Genomic DNA, 27,352 nt, shown 5'->3' with positions numbered 1-27,352 from the left:
TGAGACTGTCCTTAAGCCATAGGTACCAGTCTATTGCGCCTGTCTGTCTGTCTGGCTGGCTTTCTCACTGAGACACTATGGATGTGATGGGTGTGTAGGCCTAAGGGTGGGATCATTTGTCTGTACAAGACTGTGGGAAGAATTTTCTCCATGCGGGACAATATATTATTCTATTCAGTTCTATTCTATTCTTTTTTATTCCATTCAGTTCTATTCTATTCAGATCAGTTTTATTTAATTCCATTTCATTCTATTCTCTCCAGGAAAAAGTATCACCCAATGGTAACTGGTGACACTGTGGATCATGGTGCATCAAGATGACCTAGGGTCCCCCTGCTGGTTATTCCAAGCAGTCCTGCCTGTGAGTCTCAATAAAGTTGGTTGACATAACTTCAAACCCCTTTGCAGGATCTGGAACAATCGTCGGGGCTCGTGCCAACTACAAGGCAAGAGATGGCAATTATGTAGAAAGAGGATACGTGTTATTATGTTTCATTGTGGGAATAATAAATGCAAACAGTGGCATTTAATCTCCCAACAACTGTAAAAACCTTCGCGTGGGAGAAGAACGTGAGCCACTGCCAACTACATCAGCTGGGGTTGAATGGCTGAGTGCTCAGTCACAGGTAAGAAGTAACGTTAGGCTAGCTAGCAGCTAACTTGGCTTGATGGCTAGCTAGCTTGCTCCTTTTAGTTTTAAAGAGAATAGCTAACGTTAACCCTTTAGTTAGCTCGCATGCTATTTAGCTAAATCATATCGAAGTCAAATTACAGGGTTTGTTTTGAGCGCAGTTGTGAAATTGCACTCGGCATTAGCTTAACTAACGTTACGTTAACTAGCGGACAGAGACAAATTCTCTCACTCAGTGACTCATTTCGCTAGTCTTTGGTTGTCAGTGTGGCCACACTGTTAGACGCGTGTTCATTTAACTTTAGCTTGAGAAGCTGGCTGGCTAGCTAGTTAGCTACATAGCCTAGGCTAGGTACTGGTGGACTCATGCGGACTTTTAGCAATGGCTATGCTCTTGCTTGTCTAAAGAAAGCCAGTGAGAACCTCTAACAAATAGTGAACGGTGTTGCCTACTTATGTGATGATAGTTGACTAAGCCTAACTAACTAGATGACGTGCTCTAGTATCAAAGTCCAGAAGAGGTGATCTGTCATACTCAGATCCTTGACACGACTCCAAAGACGAGGCGAACGAAGATGTCAACATAAACGCCTTGTCTTTGGAGTCACGTGTCAAGGATATACTTGCTGCCTGTCAAATTTGTTAACACAGTGGTTGCTACTCATGTTAAGCCACTCAGTAACACGTAGGTTATGTCTTTTCATATGTAGACTCTCTGGATTTGAATCCAGATGGGCCTTCATCACGACAGAAACATAACCAACACCAGTCCAGGAGGGGTCGAGCCAGAGTGGACCACAACCGTACCTGGAGTAGTCCTAATGATTATGTCCCACTGCCGCAGCAGCAGCAAGACCATTTTCACCATGGGGTCAAATCATCTCATGTCCATGACAATGTCCTAGTAAATTTCCATCCTCCTCCCCACCACAGAGAGGATGTACAGAGGGGTCGAGGAAGAGGGGGTAATGGAAGTTGTGGGTCGGGTGGCCGGGGCTCAAGGGGCCGGAATCCGAGGTGGAATAGGCCTGGGGTTGAAATTGGCACTGGGCCCCTTGGCATACCTGGGGGCCACCATGGACTGGTTGGTGGTGGTGGAGGCTACATGCCTGGACCACGCCACATGGAGAGGGGACCCCCCATTGACGGGCCTAGCTGGCGTCGAGACCCTGGGGGCCGGGGGGGAGAGGTGGGGCCTGCCCACGAAGACCACCAGGACACCCGGCCTAAAAAGCCCCGGAGGTTCAGCCAGGAGCCACGGAGAGGAGAGAGGAGCTCTAAAGGACCTCCTCACTCTCTGGACAAGCAGGAGAACCAGGAAAACCATGCTACAGGAGGAGGGGGAGGACGCTGGGATCCGGTTGAGCCCAGAGAAGAAACCCGATCATTAGAAATGGGAACCAGAAACCGTAAAGGCGGTAGGACCGAGGACAGGAAACCCCATGTTGACCCTCGAAAGAAATTCCAAGAGCCAAAGCGAAGCCAGGGGCCGATCAAAGAATATCCCCAGGAGAGGAAGGAGCCTGAAAGGGGAGCCAGCGGCAGAGACGTCCTCCCTGCCCATCATGACAAACTGGGCCCCAGCACTGAAGAAAAGCCCAACTGGAGGGGTCAGGGGAAATGCACCCCCCTGCAGGACAGAGGCCAGAGGAGAACACCCAACTATGACTACAGGCCTGGGCAGAAGAGGGGGGACAACATGCCCAACAAGAGCAAGGAGACACAGACAGGTGAGAGGGCAGTTTCACAGAAAAAAAATAACCAAATGAAAACACTAAGCTAAAAGAAAATCTGATTTATTTTATTAGATCAGTCATTTGTGTTCGAGTTTGCTCTGAGAGTAGTTATCATGTTCATTGTATGTTCCAAATGGCACCCTTTTCCCTACATAGTGCACTACTTTTAACCAAAGCCCTATGAGCCATGATCAAAAGTAGTGCACTATATATAGGGAATAGGATGCCATTTGGGATTGAACCATCATTATTAAGACCACTCCAGTTATGGTTATGGTCCACTCTGGCTCTGACCCTCCTGGACTGATGCTGGTTGTTTTGGAGTCTAGTGACTCTCTCCATCTCTGTCCAGGTTGCCTGATTGAGCAGCTGTCCGAGGAGAAGTATGAGTGCATGGTGTGCTGTGAGGTGATCAGGGTGATGGCACCTGTCTGGAGCTGTCTCAGCTGCTTCCATGTATTCCATCTCAACTGCATCAAGAAGTGGGCCCGCTCCCCAGCCTCACAGGCAGACGGTAGGCCGAACACAGACAGACAAACAGGCAGACACGTGTGCAATTTAAGCACTGCCCAGCAGTGACTCATTCAGCTGTGCATCTATTCATGAGTTTTAACACAATAGTCCTCCATAGATAGCACATTGCTGTTCCACCCAGACAATACATGAGTGCAAATTCTGCACGACAGATGAGGCTACAATATCCACTGTAGCAAAAATGTGGCCCCAGTGACCTTATCCTAATTGCAGTGGCCTTCTATTATCTTAATTGCAGCTAATGTGCGCTGTTACTTCTGTACTAACAATGTCACAATATATTGTAGATTATAACTTTATTTAAGATGTATTGCACATATTGTGGACAACCATCATTCTTAAAGAGATCTGTGAAGGATGCTATATGTGATATACACGTTTTTGCTCTAATTTGCAGAAACAAATGATGGATGGAGGTGTCCAGCTTGTCAGAATGTTGTCTTCCAACCCCCAAACACCTACAAGTGCTTCTGTGGTAAGTGATTAGCTAATAGCCATTATTCCCAGACAGTAGTGCATCCCTAGTCTTTCTCGCTCATTGAGATGCTTTGCGCATAATGTAAGGGATAATCAACAAGGGGTTATGCGTTCTATGGAAAATAACGAATGACTCGTTTCGCATTGGCTTGAAAGGCATTCTAGAGCATGCATTATTTAAGTGATAAGGCCCGAGATCGTCGAGGCCCGGCAAACCGTGCTAATTTATCCTCCAAACTCTGGCTTTGAGGGCATTATCACTTTTATACAACGGGTTACCAACATATTCAAATAATGATTGACAGATTTTCATTAAATGTTATTTTGATATATTATTCATACTTTTTCCATCCTTTCACAAGCTATAGTCCCAACACTTGTTGCAACTAGGGGTGTTGCGGTGACCGTATGACCGCCTCCACGTGACCGATTAGTCACAGTAGTTAGGCTTCTCCAAGCTCTTATGCTGCTGATGGTCATTAGTAGCCTACCAAGCATGCTAACTGCCTGGTACTCAGCACTGTATTGTCCACTCTAATCAATCTGACATCAATGCAAAGGAAACCAAAATTCTAATCAAACACTTCATGAGAGCTCATGTTGCGCAACATTTCTATAGGCTATGCAATTGTGGGAGAAAACAAGAGTGATGGGCGCCAATAAAAAGAGGATCCCATCAGCTTTCTATAGGCTAGGCTTACTATATATATTTCTCAACTTTCCTAATATTAAGCACGTTGCTTATATTTACAACAGGAGTATAGGCTACCTGGCTGGCATGAAAATAAACCATGCGGGAAAGGAGGTTACCTAGTCAGTTGTGCAATTTGAATGCCTTCAACTGAAATGTCTTCCGCATTTAACCCAACCCATCAATCAGAGAGGTGCGGGGGCCTGTCTTAATCGACATCCATGTCTTCTGCGCCAGGGGAACACTGCCTTGCTCAGAGGCAGAACGACAGATCTTTACCTTGTCAGCTCGGGGATTCGATCAAGCAACCTTTTGGTTACTGGCCCAACTCTCTAACCACTAGGCTACCTGCCGCCAAAGCGTCCTCCATTTGCTATTTATAGTTGAAGTCGGAAGTTTACATATACCTTAGCCAAATGCATTTAAACTCAGTTTTTCACAATTCCTGACATTTAATCCTAGTAAAAATTCCCTGTCTTAAGTCAGTTAGAATCACCACTTTATTTTAAGAATGTGAAATGTCAGAATAATAGTGGAGAGAATGATTTATTTCAGGTTTTATTTCTTTCACCTCATTCCCAATGGGTCAGAAGTTTACATGCACTCAATTAGTATTTGGTAGCATTGCCTTTTAAATGGTTTAACTTGGGTCAAATGTTTCGGGTAGCCTTCCACAAGCTTTCCACAATAAGTTGGGTGAATTCTGGCCCATTCCTCCTGACAGAGCTGGTGTAAAGGAGTCAGGTTTGTAGGCCTCCTTGCTTACACACGCTTTTTCAGTTCTGCCCACACATTTTCTATGGGATTGAGGTCAGGGCTTTGTGATAGCCACTCCAATACCTTGACTTTGTTGTCCTTAAGCCATTTTGCCACAACTTTGGAAGTTTGCTTTGTCCATTTGGAAGACCCATTTGCGACCAAGCTTTAACTTCCTGACTGATGTCTTGAGATGTTGCTTCAATATATCCACATAATGTTCCTGCCTCATGATGCCATCTATTTTGTGAAGTGCACCAGCACCTCCTGCAGCAAAGCACCCCCACAACATGATGCTGTTTCCCCCGTGCTTCACGGTTGGGATGGTGTTCTTCAGCTTGCAAGCCTCCCCCTTTTTCCTCCAAACATAACAATGGTCATTATGGCCAAACAGTTCTATTTTTGTTTCATCAGACCAGAGGACATTTCTCCAAAAAGTACGATCTTTGTCACCATGTGCAGTTGCAAACCGTAATCTGGCTTTTTTATGGTGGTTTTGGAGCAGTGGTTTCTTTCTTGCTGAGCAGCCTTTTAGGTTATGTCGATATAGGACTCGTTATACTGTGGATATAGATACTTTTGTACCTGTTTCCTCCAGCATCTTCACAAGGTCCTTTGCTGTTGTTCTGGGATTGATTTGCACTTTTCGCACCAAAGTATGTTCATCTCTAGGAGACAGAACGTGTCTCCTTCCTGAGCGGTATGATGGCTGCATGGTCCCATGGTGTTTATACTTGCGTACAATTGTTTGTACATATGAACGTTGTACCTTCAGGCATTTGGAAAAGGCTCCCAAGGATGAACCAGACTTGTGGAGGTCTAAAATTTTGGGGCTGATATCTTTTGATTTTCCCATGATGTCAAGCAAAGAGGTGCTGAGTTTGAAGGTAGGCCGTGAAATAAATCCACAGGTACACCTCAAATTGACTCAAATGATGTCAATTAGCCAATCAGAAGCTTCTAAAGCCATGACATAATTTTTGGGAATTTTCCAACCTGTTTAAAGGCACAGTCAACTTAGTGTATGTAAACTTCTGACCCACTGGAATTGTGATAAGGTGAATTATAAGTGAACTAATCTGTAAACAATTGTTGGAAAAATTACTTGTCATGCACAAAGTAGATGTCCTAACCGACTTGCCAAAACTATAGTTTGTTGACAAGAAATTTGTGGAGTGGTTGAAAAACTAGTTTTAATGACTCCAACCTAAGTGTATGTAAACTTCTGACTTCAACTCTAAGTGCATAGATTACCTGTTTTTTCCCGCTGCCCCTGTTTCGATACAGGTGCATGATAATGGTCCATTCTAAATCGAAACAAATGTCACATTATTTAGTATATGTAAATACCAGATTAAATCAACTTTTCGGACGCCTCATGTTGCCTAGCCCATAGGCCTATATGTTTTAATAAGGTTTGTATCACAACTATCACATAGTGTTGTGTGTTCCTTCCAAACAACTATACTTTAGTTTCATCTGTCCACAGAATATTTTAGCCAGGTGCTCTTTTGTGAACTTCAGACGTGCAGCAATGTTTTTTGGGGGACAGCAGTGGCTTCTTCCGTGGTGTCCTACCATGAACACCATTCTCGTTCAGTGTTTTACGTATCGTAGACTCGTCAACAGAGATGTTGGCATGTTCCAGAGATTTCTAAGTCTTTATCTGATACTCTAGGATTCTTCTTAACCTCTTCGAGCATTCTGCTCTGTGCTCTTGCAGTCATCTTTGCAGGACGGCCACTCCTAGGGAGAGTAGCAACAGTACTGAACTTTCTCCATTTATAGACAATTTCATGGACTGATGAACATCAAGGCTTTTAGAAATACTTTTGTAACCCTGTCCAGCTTTATGCAAGACAACAATTATTAATCTTAGGTCTTCTGAGATGTCTTTTGTTCGAGGCATGGTTCACATCAGGCAATGCTTCTTGTGAATCGCAAACTCAAATTTTGTGTTTTTTGGTTTTTTTTAGGCATGGAAGCTCTAACCAAAATCTCCAATCGCGTCTCATTGGTTGGACTCCAGGTTAGCTGACTCTTGACTCCAATTAGCTTTTTGGAGAAGTCATTAGCCTAGGGGTTCACATGCTTTTTCCAACCTACACTGTGAATGTTTAAATTGTGTATTCAATATATACAAGAAAAATACAAGAATTGTTATTAGTTGAAGCACACTGTCTATTGTGACTTAATTTGATTTGATCTTCATCTATGACACATTTATGCAGTAATCCAGGTAATTCCAAAGGGTTCACGTACTTTTTTTGCCACTGTATAAGCAGTACGTGAGTTTCAAGTTTGGGGAAGATCATTTTCACCATAAAAATTCACCTTTATAATAAAAGCATTACGCATTACATGCATAATTGCATTTGCGGTCACTTTTGGTAATGGTGTTTTCCGCTAATGGAACATTCGCGCTTACTATTATGTGCCCATTACTGCGCTTATAATGTGAAGAAATAACTATTAGGCTATGAACATTTTAAGCTAAACATTCTGATCTGTTGCGTCAGCCACATTGCCTAAAAACGTATTTTTTCCATGCTAGTGGTTGTATTAATTTGGGATCTATCGCATCCATCAACTGTCCCAGACTGTTTGGAATATTTATTTCTCGTACAGAATAGAATAGGTCGACTTTTGTACTGTGGGGGATAGTAGATTGACATAGGCTAGTGCTCTTGCTGTTCGTTAGGCCTACTCATCTTGTTTTCGTCAGCGCCCAGTTGCGTCCCCGATTACGGCCACAAAGGGAATGCCGCCGGGAAATTCAAGTCATTATCAAGTGCTTGTCAAATTGTGAATGAGAGACAATTGGCGTGTGTACAGCCTGCGCAAAAAACTAAGCAGAGCTTAGTAGAACAACTTTTGTACGTTTGTAGAACAACTAAAGTTAACTCTAAATTAAGCATTATAGGAGTACCTATTTCTTTGCTCCACACAGAATAGACACATGTGCGCACTCCCTCAAATTCTTTGGAGAAAATGTAGATTTTTTCTGCTTTGTTCAATTGTATTCTTCATACTAAAATAATGCCATGGAATTGTAAACAAATCTTATCTGCTAAATTAAATAGTGTTTCCCACAGCCATTTGGCACATCAGGACCTAGGCTATATTACATGGATTTATTACTTTTTAAAATGTGTGGAAGCCAGGAGATGCTAAATGTGTTTATGTTAATGGTAAATTACCATGAGACCAACAGTTATTTGCTTGACAATCACCGGCTGACAATTTTGTGACCTCCACAGCCCTAGTTGCAACCCAAGCCAACTGGTTGTTCGTTCTATCAGTTCGGTTGCTAGAGACGTAACCCAGTCGTGCAGTCTTTTTGTTCTGTAACGTTCGTTCCAAATGTTCCATTGCCATACTGACTGGCAATGTTCTTATCCCTTGCTTTCTAGCTAGCCAACTGTAGCTAACTTAGTCACGTCAAAAAGTGCAGCCAGAATAACAGCAAAGTAGCTGCATTTGCATTTGTTCAAGCTGTTTTCTAGAGACATTTATTTTGATACATCCATAACAATGAGCTAATGAGGTGCGATTTTTGCCTGGCATAGAAAATGTGCTCTTCCGTCAGGACACTGTTGTTCAAAGGAGCTAGCCAACAACACAGCTAACACAATCACTTCAAACTGAAGCTGGAAAGACTGCAAACTGGATGTATTTCGTTTCACCTTTTTTTCAATTGACATTTCTTTGTATATATCCATAAAAATGATGCCAGCTGATTCATGATTTTGACTGGCTGAGAAATGCTGTCTGCCGGTCTCATCCCAACTCCTGATGCGTTCATTACTATGGAACAGCTGGGGATTGAATTTGAATGTTGAAACAATGATTCAAATGTCGTAGAGACCGACCGCAAGGTTTCTACAAATCTCCGCTGTTGAAAACTAAATGTTAGTCTAAAAGAAATGTAAGAATGTCTAGATACTTTTTTATAGTGGGGATCAAGTTTATAAATTGCCTGGTTGGGCTGATGAGACCGTGGATTGCACAGTCAGATGGAACAGATTAAATAGTAATTTTAACGTCATAGATTTAGCTGGTGGTAATATGTTGAATAGACACTGGCTGGAATGAGGTCTTTAACCAATCAGCATTCAGGATTAGAACCACCCGTTGTGTAATTCCCTATAATGCACGGTATAATACAGTGGCTAATGCGTGGAGTTGCATCTTCCATGGAGTTGCATTATTTTCCAGAGACCGTTTACATTTTATACCAGGCTATGATTTAACATATTAGAAATGTGTTCAACATCCACTGAAGTAGCTTGCAAGTTTACTAGATAGCTACAATAATAGTTGCCTTGGTAACCAAACAGACTTGCTAGTTTAGCAAACCACCATCAGCTTGACATTATAAAAATCAAATTCAACAATGAATGTTTTATATTCAACTTTAGCTTTTCAAAAGCTGCTCTAACATAGAACATTTTGAGTGCACTTCATAGCCATTGAATTATACCGTGCATTACAAGGAAATAATGCATGCTCTCGAACAGCGGTTCTGAACTTGTGGGTTGCGACCCAAGTGAGGTTTTGAATGGGTCGCAGGTGTCTAAGTAAAAATAATAATAAATATTAACAACTTCTCCAGTCTGAACTTAAACTATTTAAACCAGGTAGAAAGTGTGTAGAAAAGATCATGAACTTACATTTTTTTTTATGTGTAATTTAATCTCAGAAAAAAATCTATTTTAAATAGAGCTATTAGTAGTGCTATTTTGGTTGATTTAGTGGTCTCATACCAGTGAGTTTTTAATTTTTTTTATATACATTCTTCATCAAGAATATGGGCAAAATGTATTTATTGACAATTAGAGGTGGGAATGTTGGTCCCTTGTTTTATAATTGCTACATCTAATATCAATACAGTATTAAAAATAGTTTTCCAGATTGTATATTGGTGATTATTTTTCGCAATGCGAATATATTGGTTCATGACTTGGACGACGTTGTTCAATTTGGGTCCCAAAGCAAAACCAGTTGAAACACTGCTTTAGAATGCCCTTCAAGACAATCACGAGTATTCAACAATGCCATGGTACAAAACGAATAAAGTTTAATCATCTCAATGACACTGACCTGATAAAATAAACAAGTAGTAGAAATCAATTTCCTTTTCCAGAGTTCTTTCTCTGTACTGTGTTTCCTTATTCTGGTGTGATTGACAGGCAAAGTGACCAACCCGGAGTTCCAGCGTAGCGAGATCCCACACAGCTGTGGAGATATGTGTGGGAAGAAGAGGAGCGGAGCGGACTGCAAGCACCCCTGTAACATGTGAGACACAACCCAACCCATACCTCAACCCAACTCATACATAACAAACCTCATCCCACCACCACATAACAATCTGTAGTTCAACAACATGAAGTGGTTGTCTTGATTGTGTCTCCTCTGTGGTTGTCTCTGCAGCTTGTGTCACCCCGGGCCTTGTCCACAGTGTCCTGCCTTTGTCACCAAAGCCTGCATCTGTGGAAGAACCAGGTACTGTATATCCTCTTGACCTAATGTTTGCGTCCCAAAATGGGCCCATAGGGATCTGGTCAAAGTAGTGCACTATATAGGGAATAGGGTGCCTTTTGGGACTTAGACAAATGTCTACATCGTACTAACCCATTGTTTATTTACATACAGTTGAAGTCGGAAGTTTACATACACTTTAGCCAAATACATTTATACTCAGTTTTTCATAATTCCTGACATTTAATCCATGTAAAAATTCCCTCTTATTTATGTCAGTTAAGATCACCACTTTGTTTAAGAATGTGAAATGTCAATAATAGAGAATTATTTATTTCAGCTTTTATTTCTTTCATCACATTCCCAGTGGGTCAGAAGTTTACATACACTCAATTAGTATTTGGTAGCATTGCCTTTAAGTTGTTTAACTTAGGTCAAACGTTTCAGGTAGCCTTCCACAGCCTTCCCACAATATGTTGGGTGAATTTTGGCCCATTCCTCCTGACAGAGCTGGTGTAACTGAGTCAGGTTTGTAGGCCTCCTTGCTCGCACAGGCTTTTTCAGTTCTGCCCACAAATGTTCTATAGGATTGAGGTCAGGGCTTTGTTGGCCACTCCAATACCTTGACTTTGTTGTCCTTAAGCCATTTTGCCACAACTTTGGAAGTATGCTTGGGGTCATTGTCCATTTGGAAGACCCATTTGCGACCAAGCTTTAACGTCCTGACTGATGTCTTTAAATGTTGCTTCAATATATCCACATCATTTTCTTACCTCATGGTGTGAATTGCACCAGTCCCTCCTGCAGCAATGCACCCCCACAACATGATGCTGTTTCCCCCGTGCTTCACGGTTGGGATGGTGTTCTTCGGCTTGCAAGCATCCCCTTTATTCCCCCAAAGATAACGATGGTCTTTTTGGCCATTTTTGTTTCATCAGACCAGAGGATATTTCTCCCAAAAGTACGATCTTTGTTCCCATGTGCAGTTGCAAACCGTAGTCTGGCTTTGTTATGGCGGTTTTGGAGCAGTGGCTTCTTCCTTGCTGAGCGGCCTTCCAGGTTATGTCGATATAGGACTCATTTCACTGTGAATATAGATACCTTTTGTACCTGTTTCCTCCAGCATCTTCACAAGGTCCTTTGCTGTTCTGGGATTGATTTGCACTTATCGCACCAAAGTACGTTCATCTCTAGGAGACAGAACGCGTCTCCTTCCTGAGCGGTATGATGGCTGCATGGTCCCATGGTGTTTATACTTGCGTACTATTGTTTGTACAGATGAACGTGGTACCTTCAGGCGTTTGGAAATTGGTCCCAGGGATGAACCAGACTTGTGGAGGTCTACAATTTATTTTCTGAGGTCTTGGCTGATATCTTTTGATTTTCCCATGATGTCAAGCAAAGAGGCACTGAGTTTGAAGGTAGGCCGTGAAATAAATCCACAGGTACACCTCCAATTGACTCAAATGATGTCAATTAGCCTATCAGAAGCTTCTAAAGCCATGACATAATTTTCTGGAATTTTCCAAGCTGTTTAAAGGCACAGTCAACTTAGTGTATGTAAACTTCTGACTCACTGGAATTCTGATACAGTGAATTATAAGTGAAATAATGTGTCTGTAAACAATTGTTGGAAAAATTACTTGTCATGCACAAAGTAGATGTCCTAACCGACTTGCAAAAACTACAGTTTGTTAACAAGAAATTTGGAGTGGTTGAAAAACGAGTTTTAATGACTCCAACCTAAGTGTATGTAAACTTCAGACTTCAACTGTACCTTAACTTAGGCTGCCAAATGTTTGTCATTTCTGTGTCACTATTACTAATGTTTAACAATTGGTATAGGAAAAACTTTGCACCTCAGCCCACCCCCACTCACAGTAAAACACATCCATACTTCTCTCTGCAGTCAGCCAATGCGGTGTGGCCAGGCCACTGCCATCCACTGTGACAAGCAGTGTGACTTGATCCTCAACTGTACCGAACACACCTGTACCCAGGCGTGCCACAGCGGACTGTGCCAGCCGTGCCAACTACAGGTCCAGCAGGGTGAGATACTACAAGAAGTTCCGCATAATATAAAAAATTGTAATGACTTTGTCCTGGTCTCAATGTCTTAGCTATGGTAATGCGTTACACTGATGCAGTCTCCTGTTTTTCTTAACCTTTGACTTGCTGACGTGCTGTTGCAGTGTGCTACTGTGGTGTTGTCTCTCGGGAGGTGCTGTGTGGGACGGATAACGACTGCTTTGACGGCTCAGGACACTTCTCCTGTCAGCAACCATGTGGCAAGTAAGTTCTAACCAGCAGATAGAAAACAACTTTGTAGTTTGCTACTGTGAGAATATGATTTATTTCCGCCTGAAGATTAGTCAGTAATGTCTTAGCCAGATTTGCGGAGCATCCTTTTCCTTGCTCCAATCATGCCTTGTATATTATTGATTGATTTTTCTGATTTGCAATATTTTCTCGCTCCCAGGTTGTTGGACTGTGAGGCCCACCGATGCAAGCAGGTGTGCCACCGTGGGCCGTGCCAGCCGTGCCCACGCTCCCCCAGGCTGGTGAGGAGTTGCCCCTGTGGACAGACGGCCTTGGCCAAGCTGCTGGGCTACCCTGAGCGCCGCAGCTGCTCTGACCCCATCCCTTCCTGTGGCAAGACCTGCAACAAGCCCCTGCCCTGTGGATCCAACGGTAAGACCGACAGTGTGTCCACATGTGTGATCTCTCTATGGGATTTAAATGTGTTGACTTGTTCCCCCATGTCATTACAGAGACCATCCACATCTGTGAGAAGCTGTGCCACGAGGGCTGCTGTGGCCCCTGCTCACTCACCTCCACCATCAAATGCAGATGTGGCTCTAAGATCAATGTTAGTCCCCAAAAAGGAGTGCTGTACATCTATGGTGTTTGTATCATGCTTGTATCGTGAGGGCAAGTCTTCTAATGTAATCAAATTTGTATTTGTCACATGCACCAAATACAACCGGTGTAGACCTTACAGTGAAACGCTTACTTACAAGCCCTTAACCAACAATGCTTTACGAAGTTTTAAGAAAAAATAAATGTAACAAATAATTAAACAGCAGTAAAATAACAATAGTTAGGCTATATGCAGGGGGTACTGGTACAGAGTTGAAGTGCGGGGGCACCGGTTAGTCGAGGTAATTGAAGTAATATGTACATGTAGGTAGAGTTAAAGTGACTATACATAGATAATAAACAGAGTAGCAGCAGTGTAAAAGAGGGGTCTGGGTAACCCTTTGATTAGCTGTTCATGAGTCTTATGGCTTGGGGGTAGAAGCTGTGAAGAAGCTTTTGGACTTGGCGCTCCATTACTGCTTGCTGTGAGGTAGAAGAGAACAGTCAATGACTAGGGTGGCTGGAGTCTTTGACATTTTTTTAGGGCTTTCCTCTGACACAGCCTGGTATAGAGGTCCTGGATGGCAGGAAGCTTGGCCCCGGTGATGTACTGGGCCATACGCACCACCCTCTGTAGTGCTTTGCGGTCGGAGGCCGAGCAGTTGCCATACCAGGCAGTGATGCAACCAGTCAGGATGCTCTTGATGGTGCAGCCGTAGAACCTTTTGAGGATCTTAGGACCCCATGCCAAATCTTTTCAGTCTCCTGAGGGGGAATAGGTTTTGTTGTGCCCTCTTCACGACTGTCTTAATGTGCTTAGACCATGTTAGTTTGTTGGTGATGTGAACATCAAGGAACTTGAAGCTCTCAACCTGCTCCACTACAGCCCCGTCAATGAGCACGTCCCCATTCTCAGTCTTTATCCTGTGGTACACAATCAACTCCTTTGTCTTGATCATGTTGAGGGAGAGGTTGTTGTCCTGACACCACACGGCCAGGTCTCTGACCACCTCCCTATAGGCTGTCTCATCATTGTCAGTGATCAGGCCTACCACTATTGTGTCATCAGCAAACTTAATGATGGTGTTGGAGTCGTGCCTGGCCATGCAGTCATGAGTGAACAGGGAGTACAAGGAGGGGACTGAGCACGTACCCCTGAGGGCCCCCTGTGTTGAGGATCAGCGTGGCGGATGTGTTACCTTCCCTTACCACCTGGGGCAGCCCGTCAGGAAGTCCAGGATCCAGTTGCAGAGGGAGGTGTTTAGTCCCAGGATCCTTAGCTTAGTGATGTGCTTTGAGGGCACTATGGTGTTGAACGCTGAGCTGTAGTCAATGAATAGCATTCTCACATAGGTGTTCCTTTTGTCCAGGTGGGAAAGGGCAGCTTGGAGTGCAATAGATTGCATCATCTGTGGATCTGTTGGGGCGGTATGCAAATTGGGTGTGGGTCTAGGGTTTCTGGGATAATGGTGTTGATGTGAGCCATGACCAGCCTTTCAAAGCACTTCATGGCTACAGATGTGAGTGCTACGGGTCGGTACTCATTTAGGCAGGTTACCTTAGTGTTCTTGGGCACAGACACTATGGAGGTCTGCATGTTGGTATTACAGACTCCGTCAGGGACAGGTGGAAAGTGTCAGTGAAGACAATTGCCAGTTGGTCAGCGCATGCTCGGAGTGCACGTCCTGGTAATCCGTCTGGCCCTGCGGCCTTGTGAATGTTGACCTGTTTAAAGGTCTTGCTCACATCGGCTACAGAGAGCGTGATCACACAGTCGTCCGGAACAGCTGATGCTCTCATGCGTGTTTCAGTGTTACTTTCCTAGAAGCGAGCATAGAAGTAATTTAGCTCATCTGGTAGGCTTGTGTCACTGGGCAGCTCGCGACTGTGCTTCCCTTTGTAGTCTGTAATAGTTAGCAAGCCCAGCCACATCCGACAAGTGTCGGAGCCGCTGTAGTACGATTCGATCTTAGTCCTGTATTGACCCTTTGCCTGTTTGATGGTTCGTCGGAAGGGCATAGCGGGATTTCTTATAAGCTGCCGGGTTAGTCCCGCTCCTTTAGCTCAGTGCGAATGTTGCCTGTAATCCATGACTTCTAGTTTGGGTATGGCCGTACGGTCACTGTGGCGACAATGTCATCGATGCACTTATTGATGAAGCCAGTGACTGATGTGTACTCCGCAATGCCATCGGAAGAATCCCTGAATATTTTAGTCTGTGCTAGCAAAACAGTCCTGTAGCATAGCATCTGCTTCATCTGACCACTTTCTTATTGACCGAGTCACTGGTGCTTCCTGCTTTAGTTTTTGCTTGTAAGCAGGAATCAGGAGGATAGAAGTATGGTTAGATTTGCCAAATGGAGGGCGAGAGAGAGTTTGTATGTGTCTCTGTGTGGAGTAAAGGTGGTCTAGAGTTTTTTTTTTTTCGTTTTTTTTTTCTCTGGTTGCACATTTAACATGCTGGTAGAAATGAGGTAAAACTGATTTAAATTTACCTGCATTAAAGTCCCCGGCCACAAGGAGCGCCATCTCTGGATGAGCATTTTCCTGTTTGCTTATGGCCATATACAGCTCATTGAGTGTGGTCTTAGTGCCAGCATCAGTTTGTGGTGGTAAATAGACAGCTTTCAAGAATATAGATGAAAACTCTCTTGGTAAATAGTGTGGTCTACAGCTTATGAGATACTTTACCTCAGGTGAACAAAACCTCGAGACTTCCTTAGATTAGTGCACCAGCTGTTACAATATACATAGACTGCCACCTCTTGTCTTACCAGAGGCCGCTGTTCTATCCTGCCGAAAAAGCTTAAAACCCGCCAGCTGTATTTTATTAATGTCGTCGTTCAGCCACGACTCCGTGAAACATAAGATATTACCGTTTTTAATGTCCCGTTGGTAGGATATACGTGATCGTAGTTTGTCTATTTTAATTTCCATTGATTGTACGTTGGCTAATAGGACCGATGGTAAAGGGAGATTACCCGCTCGCTGCCGGATTCTTACAAGGCACCCGGACCTTCGTCCCCGATATCTCTGTCTCTCCTGCTATTGACGGGGATGAGGTTCTTGTCGGGCGTCTGAAGTAAATCCTTCCCGTCGACTCGTTAAAGAAAAAGTATTCCTCCAGTACGGTGGGTGAGTAATCGCTGTCCTGATATCTACATGCTCTTTTCGGTCATAAGACACGGTGGCAGGAACATTATGTACAAAATAAGTTACAAATAACGTGAAAAAACACGCACAATTGGTTAAGGGACTGTAAAACGGGAGCCACCTCCAGCGCCAATTTCAATAGTTATGTATAGATTGCTCACTGTTGCAAATGGAGGTGTAATTCTGTTCTATCAAAGAGCACCCCTGAAGACCAACTCTCTTTGTTTTCAGGATGTTCCCTGTGCAACCATCCAGAATGAAGGTAGGATTTTTTTCATTCTTGGGGGGGGGGGGGGGGGTGTAGCCACTGTACTTACTAAAAGTAGATTTGTCTTGTACTTAAGTGCCTCATCCATTGTCATAATGTCCTCTTATTTCATCTCTTTCCTTCCTCCCAATTGTAGATGGACTGATTTTTACCTGTGAGAAGCGCTGCCTCAAGAAGCGCTCCTGTGGCCGACACAAATGTGGCGAGCTGTGCTGTGTGGTGAGTGACAGAAAGCAGTGTGTGGCACCCAGTTTGTAAAGAACACAGTCAGGAAGTAAAAGTCATACACTAGTTACCTGAATGAATTTGGTAGTAGTTATTAGGAATGAATTGAGGGCATCCAGATGTGCCTGCCTACTATCTAGCTGGTGTCACACTGACATATGTCGTGTCCCCCCCCCCGCCCCATAGGGTGCAGAACACACATGCTCTCTGGTCTGTGGCTACAAGCTCAACTGTGGCCTCCACCGCTGCCAAGAGTTCTGTCACCGTGGGAACTGCCAACCCTGCTGGCAAACCAGTGAGTTCCAGTCAAAGTTCCCAGTGCTGCTCCCAGTGGCACTGCCAACAGATGTTGACATGCCAGCAGATGCACAGACGCCAAAGTCAATTGAGTCATTTTATCCAGGCTTTGCGATTCTTTGTGGTTCAAATGGCAATGTTCCTCACCATATCTTATCTTGCTTAAGTCTAGAGCACATCCTATTTCACAAGGTAGGAAGTCCATTTACTATACCGGTGGACTTTTGAGGGTGAATCTTAACTTCCACTTAATTTTCACTTAGTCTCCTATTGACATGTGTGTACAGTATGCTGTGTCTTGATCGTTGAGATCACATGGCCCCATTAGCTAAGTAACATGCCAGACCGGTTGTCACGTCCCTCTGATTGCCTGCCTGTTTCCTGTGTGTAGGTTTTGATGAGCTGGCGTGCCACTGTGGGGGGACTGTCCTGTTCCCCCCAATCGCCTGTGGCACCAAGCCCTTAGAGTGTAAGAACCTGTGTACCAGGAGGCACAAGTGTGACCATCAAGGTAAAGAATCGAGCTACCTCTAGAACCAAAGAAATCACTACAATTCACCTGGAAGACTGCAAGTCATGACATCTCTTACGAGCTGCATTCCTATTTGGTGCACTACTTTTGACCAAGGCACTATATATATATTTTTATATAGTTTTATATAAAACTTTTCTTTTTATAGTGCCTGAGAATGTTTATTCTTCGGTCTCATCTCATACTGTCTGTTTATGTCCTCAGTGTTCCATAATTGCCACAGTGAGGAGAAGTGCCCACCCTGTACTTACCTCACTCAGAAGTGGTGCATGGGAAAGCATGAGGTAACTTTCCTGATATTAGCCTATTGGCTATCTAATCTTCAACCGGCTTCCATTTGAAAGCATAGTGTGTGTCCTAAATGGCACCCTATTCCCTGTAGTGTACTATATAGGGAATATGGTGCTATTTGGGATACTTCACTAAAGCCTTCTCTTCCCCCGCAGCGAAGGAGCAACATTCCGTGCCACCTGCAGGACATCTCCTGTGGTCTGACCTGCAACAAGGTGCTGCTGTGTGACCTCCACCGCTGCCGCCGCATCTGCCACAGGGGAGAATGTCTGGCCGAGGGCGCCTGCCGCCAGCCCTGTGTGCTGCCCCGCGCTGACTGTGGCCACCCCTGCAACGCCCCTTGCCACAAGGGCACCAGTTGCCCGCGTAAAACCTGCACTGCCAAGGTACAAAAAGCGAAATGTTCAACAAACTGACTCGAGGGATTTTATCCTGGTTAAATAAAGGCTAATTAAATAAATAATGTGGCACCTGTGCTATAGAGAGACTGCACTACATTTAGGGTGACATTCTGACAGTAAACATATGGAGAATTTCCCCCGAAATGACCGTAGCTCTTCAAATACTCGGACACATGGGTCAGACGTGGAGATACAGGCAGCCGTGTTGGACTGCAGCAGTCTTCTTCTTGTGGCCAGGGTTTCATGTCAGTTTCCACGTCTGCCCCACAGGTGGCGCTACAGTGTGACTGCGGCCGGAGAAAGGAAACGGTAGTGTGCACGGAGGCAGCCAGTGCCCATCAGAGGTGTGCGCGCGTGTGTCCTTATGTTACAGTAGAATCAAACAACTACCTTAAATGCGTGCTCTAAACCAGAGTTTTCACCAATTCCATGCTCACTTTTCCGAACTTGACTGTGCATGCGGTGCCAAACAGTGGTTCCCAGTATGTGTCCCTGTGCTGTAGGTATGCAGCCATTGCCATGGCCAGTAAGCTGTCTGACATGCAGCTGGGTGACTCTGTAGACATCGGTCTCATCACTAAGAAGGAGATGAAACAGACCAAGTAAGATGGGACCAAACCGGACTCAAAGCTTATAGCATACACAACATAGTTATTCACCTTGTACAAAATATGAGTGTACCGTTTCCAGCTTATTTTAATGTCTCTGTGTGTTCCGTCTCAGGTTGGAGTGTGACGAAGGGTGTGCTGCACTGGAAAGGAACAGGTCAGTTTTTGCACAGCTGTTGTGCGCTCGCACACAGCAGGGCTCCAGACTGCAACCATTTTAGTCGCATTTTGCGACCCTTTGACTTGGCTGTACGAGTTAAAATTCTTAACTGGTCGCATCGGCGCAAGCTTAACATTCATTACATGGTCACCTGACTCAAAAGTTTCAAAACAACATTTTTGCTGCCTGAGAACATGATTTGGTCAAACAGTAAAGTGCTTTATCCTTATGATTCCTGTAATGCAAGTGTCTGCCAAGCCCATGTGCATGATTCACTAGGGCCTGCTGCTGTGATGAGTGAGCCGATCTCTCTCTCTCTGTGCGTTGTGCGCTTCGGGAATAAAATGTAAATAATCCAATTGCTGGAAAAACACGGCTTTGGAAGCAACTACTGTTGAAACTGTCAAATAGACTATTTTACAACCGATCGCAATAAATTTGATATGGCTTTGCGATACGAAGCGTGCGAAAGTGGAATGCGCATCGGCCCTTGCGAGTGCATAGGGTAGTAGGCTACAATTGCAAAATAAAGTTTAGGACATTACCTTGACCTACTGATAGATTTAATAAATGGCTACTAGCACTGGGTATTATATTTAGTGTTAGCGATCTAATGCGTTAAGAGTTTTCACTTCCTCGTGGTGAATTGGCCCCAAAATACTTAGCATATGGTTTTAGTTCACATAAAGAAGGTGAATTCATCTCTATTGAACAACAACATTCTGGAGTCATATTTTAAGAGTAAAATATAACAATACCCTATTGTCAACCCACAATTCATGACAATCACCGGATTCTTGGACATGTTAGATGAAACAACTTATTTATTGAATAGCCTAACATCTCAGTATTCTATCATACCATCTAAAGCACTGTGAATGACTTTATAAAGTGATTACACATTTTTTTCCTATTGCTTAACGCTGTGGGGGGGGAAACTTGGTGTGACCAAACCGTGTGCTGGTGCCACCAACTGAAAATGTTAGTCTGGAGCCCTGCACACACAGACAGCCACTTGATAGCACTTTGCTTTAGGCTGTCGAATTGATTTTGTTTTCTTAAAATGTGCAGTCAACATCAGAGCTTTTTCCTGTTCTAGTCTTTAGATCAGTGGACCTTAGTGTCTGCCCATGTTTAGTCGTGTGTATGTGTCCTGACAGGCGATTGGCTGTGGCCCTGCAGATTTACCCTTCAGTGGACCCCTTCAACATCCGCACCTCCTCCTCCACTTATAGTGACAGCCTCCGAGTAGATGCCAGGTGGTGTACCAATACATGTAATGTATTATCAATGCATGCCAAGAATGTTCTCAGATATTTTTGTCTTCGTGTGCATGTTATGGGGATAATATTTCCCAATTTGAAGGCTAATTGATGGCACCGATGTACTTCGAGCCACTACCGGTGCCCTTTGAGACACCATTTTCACATTTCATTGATGATTCGTCTTTAAATCAAATCAAATTCTATTGGTCACATACACATGGTTAGCAGATGTTAATGCGAGTGTACCGAAATGCTTGTGCTTCTAGTTCCGACCGTGCAGTAATATCTAACAATTTCACAACTACCTTATACACAGAAGTGTAAAGGAATGAATAAGAATATGTACATATAAATATATGGATGAGCGATGGTGCGGCATAGGCAAGATGCAGTAGATGATATAGAGTACATTATATACATATGAGATGAGTAGAGTATGTAAACATTATATAAAGCGGCATTGTGACTAGTGATACATTTATTACATCCAATTTTTAATTATTAAAGTGGCTGGAGTTGAGTCAGTATGTTGGCAGCAGCCACTGTGTTAGTGATGGCTGTTTAACAGTCTGATGGCCTTGAGGTAGAAGCTGTTTTTCAGTATCTCTGTCCCAGCTTTGATGCACCTGTACTGACCTCGCCTTCTGGATGATAGCGGGGTGAACAGGCAGTGGCTCGGGTGGTTGTTGTCCTTGATGATCTTTTTGGCCTTCCTGTGGCATTGGGTGCTGTAGGTGTCCTGGAGGGCAGGTAGTTTGCCCCCCCGGTGATGTGTTGTGCAGACCTCACTACCCTCTGGAGAGCCTTACGGTTGTGGGCGGAGCAGTTGCCGTACCAGGCGGTGATACAGCCCGACAGGATGCTCTTGATTTGTGCATCTGTAAAAGTTTATATTTTTGGTGACGAGCCAAATTTCTTCAGCCTCCTGAGGTTGAAGAGGCGCTGTTGTGAAGAGCGCGCCTTCACCACGCTGTCTGTGTGGGTGAACCATTACAGTTTGTTCGTGATGTGTACGCCGAGGAACTTAACTTTCCACCTTCTCCAATGCTTTACCACCACATAACGTATTTCTTATTTTTCCAAATTTAGAAAAGATCTGAAGTTTGTCAGTGAGGTTGAAGAGGAGATCAAGAATCTGGTTGAGTTGGCCAGCAAGGTAAGGGACCAATAGACTTAGGTTGTGTGCAGAATAACACCCTATTCCCTATAATAGTGCACTACTTTTGAACAGAGCCCTATGGGTCCTGGTCAAAAGTAGTGCACTAAATGGGGAATAGGTTGCCATTTTGAACACAGATGGGGTGAATTTAACACAGAATTAAAGCACAGGGACAAGAATAAACACACGCCTCTTTGGCATGAAATGTCACCCACCACTTAAATTGAGTACAGTGTGTATTATTTAAGAGCAGTTAGATGAGATGGTTTTGGATTTAAATACTTTATACAGGGCCAGCATTTCCCTATACATGACTGGGTTTCCCTAAACCACTACCAGCTTACTAGAGGACCTTCAGTTTGCGTAGTCTGCATTTAGCTAAAATCTTCTGGTCCCCTTAGTTGAAGGAGTGCAGGAAAGTCTTGAAATATTTGAATGTCCTTGGCTATTACGATGGGTATTGATGATGTTCGCTAAAGATTCTATTTGTCGTTGGTTATTCCTTTTGGTTCTGAACATTGGAAAATACTACTTTAGTCAACATAATGTCCAGTGAATCAGCTCTGGTAGCTTTCGATGTTTATTAAGACAACATTTATTTAAACCTCAAGTCAAATGGTAACTCGGAACAATCTTTCATAGTGGAAACATGAAGTCTTGAGTGACGTGTGTGTGTGTGTGTAACCCGTTTTCAGGGTAAACAGTCCAAGAGGAGCCATTGCTTCCCCCCCATGAACAGAGAGCACAGGAAGATAGTCCACGAGCTGGCTGAGGTCTACAACGTAGAGAGCGTGAGCTACGACAGCGAGCCCAAACGCAACGTGGTTATCACCGCCATCAGGTAACGCCTCCACATGCGCGTTACAATCTATGACAATCTCAAAATAGATGCATGTTGTAGCTTTAAAAATACTTTGTAATTACTGTCTGTGCAACAGTATCAACTGGGTATATTTTGTATGAAGGGATGTGTATTGTGAACAATTCAGACAGTGCTGTGCCTCTGCTATTCTGAGGATATGCTGTAACTGTACTTTTTCCTGTGTGCAGGGGGAAGTCTGCCTGTCCTAACTCAACCCTGACATCCCTGATAGAGAGAGATACAGGGGTCTCAAGGGCTCCCCCACCCATTGCCCATATCAAGCAACATAGCAGCAAGTAGGCATGCATCTTTGCACTCACACAATGAAATCAATCAAATTTATTTATAAAGCCCTTCTTACATCAGCTGATGTCAAAGTGCTGTACCCAGCCTAAAAGCCCAAACAGCAAGCAATGCAGGTGTAGAAGCACGGTGGCTAGGAAAAACTCCCTAGAAAGGCCAGAACCTAGGAAGAAACCTAGAGAGGAACCAGGCTATGAGGGGTGGCCAGTCCTCTTCTGGCTGTGCCGGGAGGAGATTATAACAGAACATGGCCAAGATGTTCAAATGTTCATAGATGATCAGCAGGGTCAAATAATAATAATCACAGTGGTTGTCGAGGGTGTCAGTCAGCACCTCGGAAGAAAATGTCAGTTGGCTTTTCATATTCTGAGACAAGGCCGAAATATAGCCCACAAAGATCTCCACCACGGCACAACCCAAGGGGGGGCACCAACCTGGACAGGAAGATCACGTCAGTGACTCAACCCACTCAAGTGACGCACCCCTCCTAGGGACGGCATAGAAGAGCACCAGTAAGCCAGTGACTCAGCCCCTGTAATAGGGTTAGAGGCAGAGAATCCCAGTGGAGAGAGGGGAACCGGCCAGGCAGAGACGGCAAGGGCGGTTCGTCGCGCCAGTGCCCTTCCTTTCACCTTCACACTCCTGGGACAGACTACACTCAATCATATGACCCACTGAAGAGATGAGTCTTCAGTAAAGACTTAAAGGTTGAGACCGAGTCTGCGTCTCTCACATGGATAGGCAGACCATTCCATAAAAATGGAGCTCTATAGGAGAAAGCCCTGCCTCCAGCTGTTTACTTAGAAATTCTAGGGACAGTAAGGAGGTCTGCGTCTTGTGACCGTAGCGTACTTGTAGGTATGTACGGCAGGACTAAATCAGAAAGATAGGTAGGAGCAAGCCCATGTAATGCTTTGTAGGTTAGCAGTAACACCTTGAAATCAGCCCTTGCCTTAACAGGGAAGCCAGTGTAGAGAGGCTAGCACTGGAGTAATATGATACATTTTTGGGGTTCTTGTCAAGATTCTAGCAGCCGTGTTTAGCACTAACTGAAGTTTATTTAGTGCTTTATCCGGGTAGCCGGAAAGTAGAGCATTGCAGTAGTCTATCCTAGATGGATACATTTTTCTGCATCATTTTTGGACAAAGTTTCTGATTTTTGGAATGTTAGAGATGGAAAAAAGCTGTCCTTGAAACAGTCTTGATATGTTCGTCAAAAGAGAGCTCAGGGTACAGAGTAACGCCGAGGTCCTTCACAGTTTTATTTGAGACGACTGTACAACCATCAAAATTCATTGTCAGATTCAACAGAAGATCTTTGTTTCTTGGGACCTAGAACAAGCATCTCTGTTTTGTCTGAGTTTAGAAGTAGAACATTTGCAGCCATCCACTTCCTTATGTCTGAAACACAGGGTTCCAGGGAGGGCAATTTTGGGGCTTCACCATGTTTCATCGAAATGTACAGTTGTGTGTCATCCGCATAGCAGTGAAAGTTAACATTGTTTCCGAATGACATCACCAAGAGGTAAAATATTTAGTGAAAACAATAGTGGTCCTAAAACGGAACCTTGAGGAACACTGACATTTACAGTTGATTTGACAGTGGACAAACCATCCACAGAGACAAACTGATATCTTTCCGACGGATAAGATCTAAACCAAGCCAGAACTGTCCGTGTAGACCAATTTGGGTTTCCAATTTCTCCAAAAGAATGTGGTGATTGATGGTATCAAAAGCAGCACTAAGGTCTAGGGGCATGAGGACAGATGCAGAGCCTCGGTCTGACGCCATTAAAAGGTTATTTACCACCTTCACAAGTGCAGTCTCAGTGCTATGATGGGGTCTAAAACCAGACTGAAGCGTTTCGTATACATTGTTTGTCTTCAGGAAGGCAGTGAGTTGCCGCGCAACAGCTTTTTTTTTAATTGAGAGGATTCGATATAGGCCGATTTGAGTTATTTTTATTTTCTGGGTCAATGTTTGGCTTTTTCAAGAGAGGCTTCATTACTGCCACTTTTAGTGAGTTTGGTAGACATCCGGTGAATAGAGAGCCGTTTATTATGTTCAACATAGGAGGGTCAAGCACAGGAAGCAGCTCTTTCAGTAGTTTAGTTGGAATAGGGTCCAGTATGCAGCTTGAAGGTTGAGGCCATGATTATTTTCATCAATGTGTCAAGAGTTGTGCACACTCAGGACAACTGAGCTTTGGAGGAATACGCAGATTTAAAGAGGATTCTGTCATTTGCTTTCTAAAGATCATGATCTTTTCCTCAAAGAAGTTCATGAATTTATCACTGCTGAAGTGAAAGCCATCCCCTCTTGGGGAATGCTGCTTTTTAGTTAGCTTTGCGACAGTATCAAAAATAAATTTTGGATTGTTCTTATTTTCCTCAATTAAGTTGGAAAAATAGGATGATCGAGCAGCAGTGAAGGCCCACTGTCTTTCCAAGCTAGTCTGAAGACTTACAGTTTGGTGTAGCGCCATTTCCGTTCCAATTTTCTGGAAGCTTGCTTCAGAGCTCGGGTATTTTCTGTATACCAGGGAGCTAGTTTCTTATGACAAATGCTTTTTGTTTTTAGGGGTGTGACTGCATCTAGGATATTGCGCAAGGTTAAATTGATTTCCTCAGTTGGTTAACTGATTTTTGTACTCTGACATCCTTGGGTAGGCGGAGGGAGTCTGGAAGGGCATCTAGGAATCTTTGGGTTGTCTGAGAATTTATAGCACAACTTTTGATGATCCTTGGTTGGGGTCTGATCAGATTATTTTTTGAGATTGCAAACGTAATAAAATGGTGGTCTGATAGTCCAGGATTATGAGGAAAAACATTAAGATCCACAACATTTATTCCACGGGACAAAACTAGGTCCAGAAGTATGACTGTGGCAGTGAGTAGGTCCGGAGACATGTTGGGCAAAACCCACTGAGTCGTTGATGGCTCCGAAAGCCTTTTGGAGTGGGTCTGTGGACTTTTCCATGTGAATATTGAAGTCACCAAAAATTGGAATATTATCTGCCATGACTACAAGGTCCGATAGGAACTCCGTGAGGAACGCTGTATATGCCCAGGAGGCCTGTAAACAGTAGCTATGAAAAGTGATTGAGTAGGCTGCATGGATTTCATGACTAGAAGCTCGAACGACGAAAACATCTTATTTTATTTTTTTGTAAATTGAAATTTGCTATCATAAATGTTAGCAACACCTCCGCCTTTGCAGGTTGCGCGGGGGATATGGTCACTAGTGTAACCAGGAGGTGAGGCCTCATTTAACACAGTAAATTCATCAGGCCAATCACATCAAGATTATGATCAGTGATTAGTTAATTGACTATAACTGCCTTGGAAGTGAGGGATCTAACATTAAGTAGCCCTATTTTGAGATGTGAGGTATCACAATCTCTTTCAATAATGGCTGGAATGGAGGAGGTCTTTATTCCAGTGAGATTGCTAAAGCGAACACCGCCATGTTTAGTTTTGCCCAACCTAGATCGAGGCAGACACGGTCTCAATGGGGATAGCTGAGCTGACTACACTGACTGTGCTAGTGGCAGACTTCACTAAGCTGGCAGGGTTGCTAACAGCTTGCTGCCTGGCCTGCACCCTATCTCATTGTGGAGCTAGGGGAGTTAGCCCTGTCTATGTTCGTAGATAAGATGAGCGCACCCCTCCATCTAGGATGGAGTCCGTCACTCCTCAACAGGGCAGGCTTGGTCCTGTTTGTGGGTGAGTCCCAGAAAGAGGGCTAATTATCTAGAATTCTACCAATTCTATCTTTTGGGAGGGGCAGAAAACAGTTTTCAACCAACGATGAGTTGTGAGACTCTGCTGTAGAGCTAATCAATCCCACTAACTGGGAGGGGGCCAGATACAATTATTTCGATGCCAACACATCTTTCTAGCTGATTTACACGCTGAAGCTATGTTGCGCTTGGTGACCTCTGACTGTTTCATCCTAACATCGTTGGTGCCGACGTGGATAACAATATCCCTATACTCTCTACACTCGCCAGTTTCAGCACCATCTTCAGATTAGCCTTAACGTCGGTAGCCCTGCCCCCTGGTAAACAGTGTATGATCGCTGGATGATTGGTTTTAAGTCTAATACTAAACTGAAAGACTCCTCACACACACACACAGGCCTAAATTGGAACTGAGGACATAGGCCCGAATTGGACCTTAGTTTGTAGGCTCTCAATGTCCCAATGACTTGTAACTATCCAGCTACAGCTAGTTAACTGTGGTTCTGTTTTTGTCATCAGGACTGATGGTGTGAGCAGCTGGTCCAAGGCAGTCAAAGAAGAGCCGGCGATCGACTACTTCGATGTCCAGGATTAATAAAGGCCCAAAACAAGCAAACCTCGACGTAATAATACGAAATAATGTATCTGCTGCTCCAAGATGGTCTGAAATCTGTAATGCCATCTCACCTCATTTGTTGTTTGCCTTCAAGAGAAAATATCACTGCAATACTATTTTAGTTTTGTAACCAAGTAAAAAGTGTTTAAATGCCATGAGCAAATCTCCAGACTTTCAAAATAATCATGGATTGCATTTGAATAGTTAACAATTTTCCCTAGTTCTCAAAGTGCAATTGTTGTATTCTATGAGGGGACATGCCGTATCTTATTTCAAATAAAGCAAGTTTTCAATGGTGTGGATA

At 43.8% G+C, this 27,352-nt stretch overlaps 1 protein-coding gene across 4 annotated transcripts; it reads left to right on the top strand.

Annotated features, from left to right (window-relative positions):
• Positions 1 to 384: 384 nt before the first annotated feature.
• On the top strand, positions 385 to 27,346 carry LOC120028127 (transcriptional repressor NF-X1-like). Of its 4 annotated transcripts, none has more exons than XM_038973321.1 (24): positions 388 to 626; positions 1,342 to 2,361; positions 2,720 to 2,881; positions 3,299 to 3,376; positions 10,018 to 10,123; positions 10,259 to 10,330; positions 12,216 to 12,355; positions 12,499 to 12,598; positions 12,786 to 12,997; positions 13,078 to 13,175; positions 16,550 to 16,580; positions 16,723 to 16,805; positions 16,998 to 17,106; positions 17,500 to 17,619; positions 17,845 to 17,924; positions 18,087 to 18,317; positions 18,603 to 18,676; positions 18,836 to 18,934; positions 19,056 to 19,097; positions 20,261 to 20,359; positions 21,455 to 21,521; positions 22,220 to 22,365; positions 22,575 to 22,682; positions 26,952 to 27,346. In XM_038973321.1, exons 1-24 carry the CDS (start codon positions 605 to 607, stop codon positions 27,025 to 27,027), a joined length of 3,375 nt encoding a protein of 1,124 aa, XP_038829249.1. In that variant the 5' UTR covers positions 388 to 604; the 3' UTR covers positions 27,028 to 27,346. The 4 variants fall into 4 exon arrangements, 3 of the variants coding, with proteins under 3 accessions (XP_038829250.1, XP_038829249.1, XP_038829248.1); XM_038973320.1 differs by having other exon boundaries at positions 18,806 to 18,934; XM_038973322.1 differs by lacking the exon at positions 26,952 to 27,346 and having other exon boundaries at positions 387 to 626; positions 22,575 to 22,686.
• The last annotated feature ends 6 nt before the right edge of the window (positions 27,347 to 27,352 follow it).

The sequence above is a fragment of the Salvelinus namaycush genome, chromosome 33, assembly GCF_016432855.1.
Source record: "Salvelinus namaycush isolate Seneca chromosome 33, SaNama_1.0, whole genome shotgun sequence".
NCBI classification, from domain to species: Eukaryota; Metazoa; Chordata; class Actinopteri; order Salmoniformes; family Salmonidae; genus Salvelinus; species Salvelinus namaycush.
This window is presented reverse-complemented; position numbering and strand designations above follow the sequence as displayed.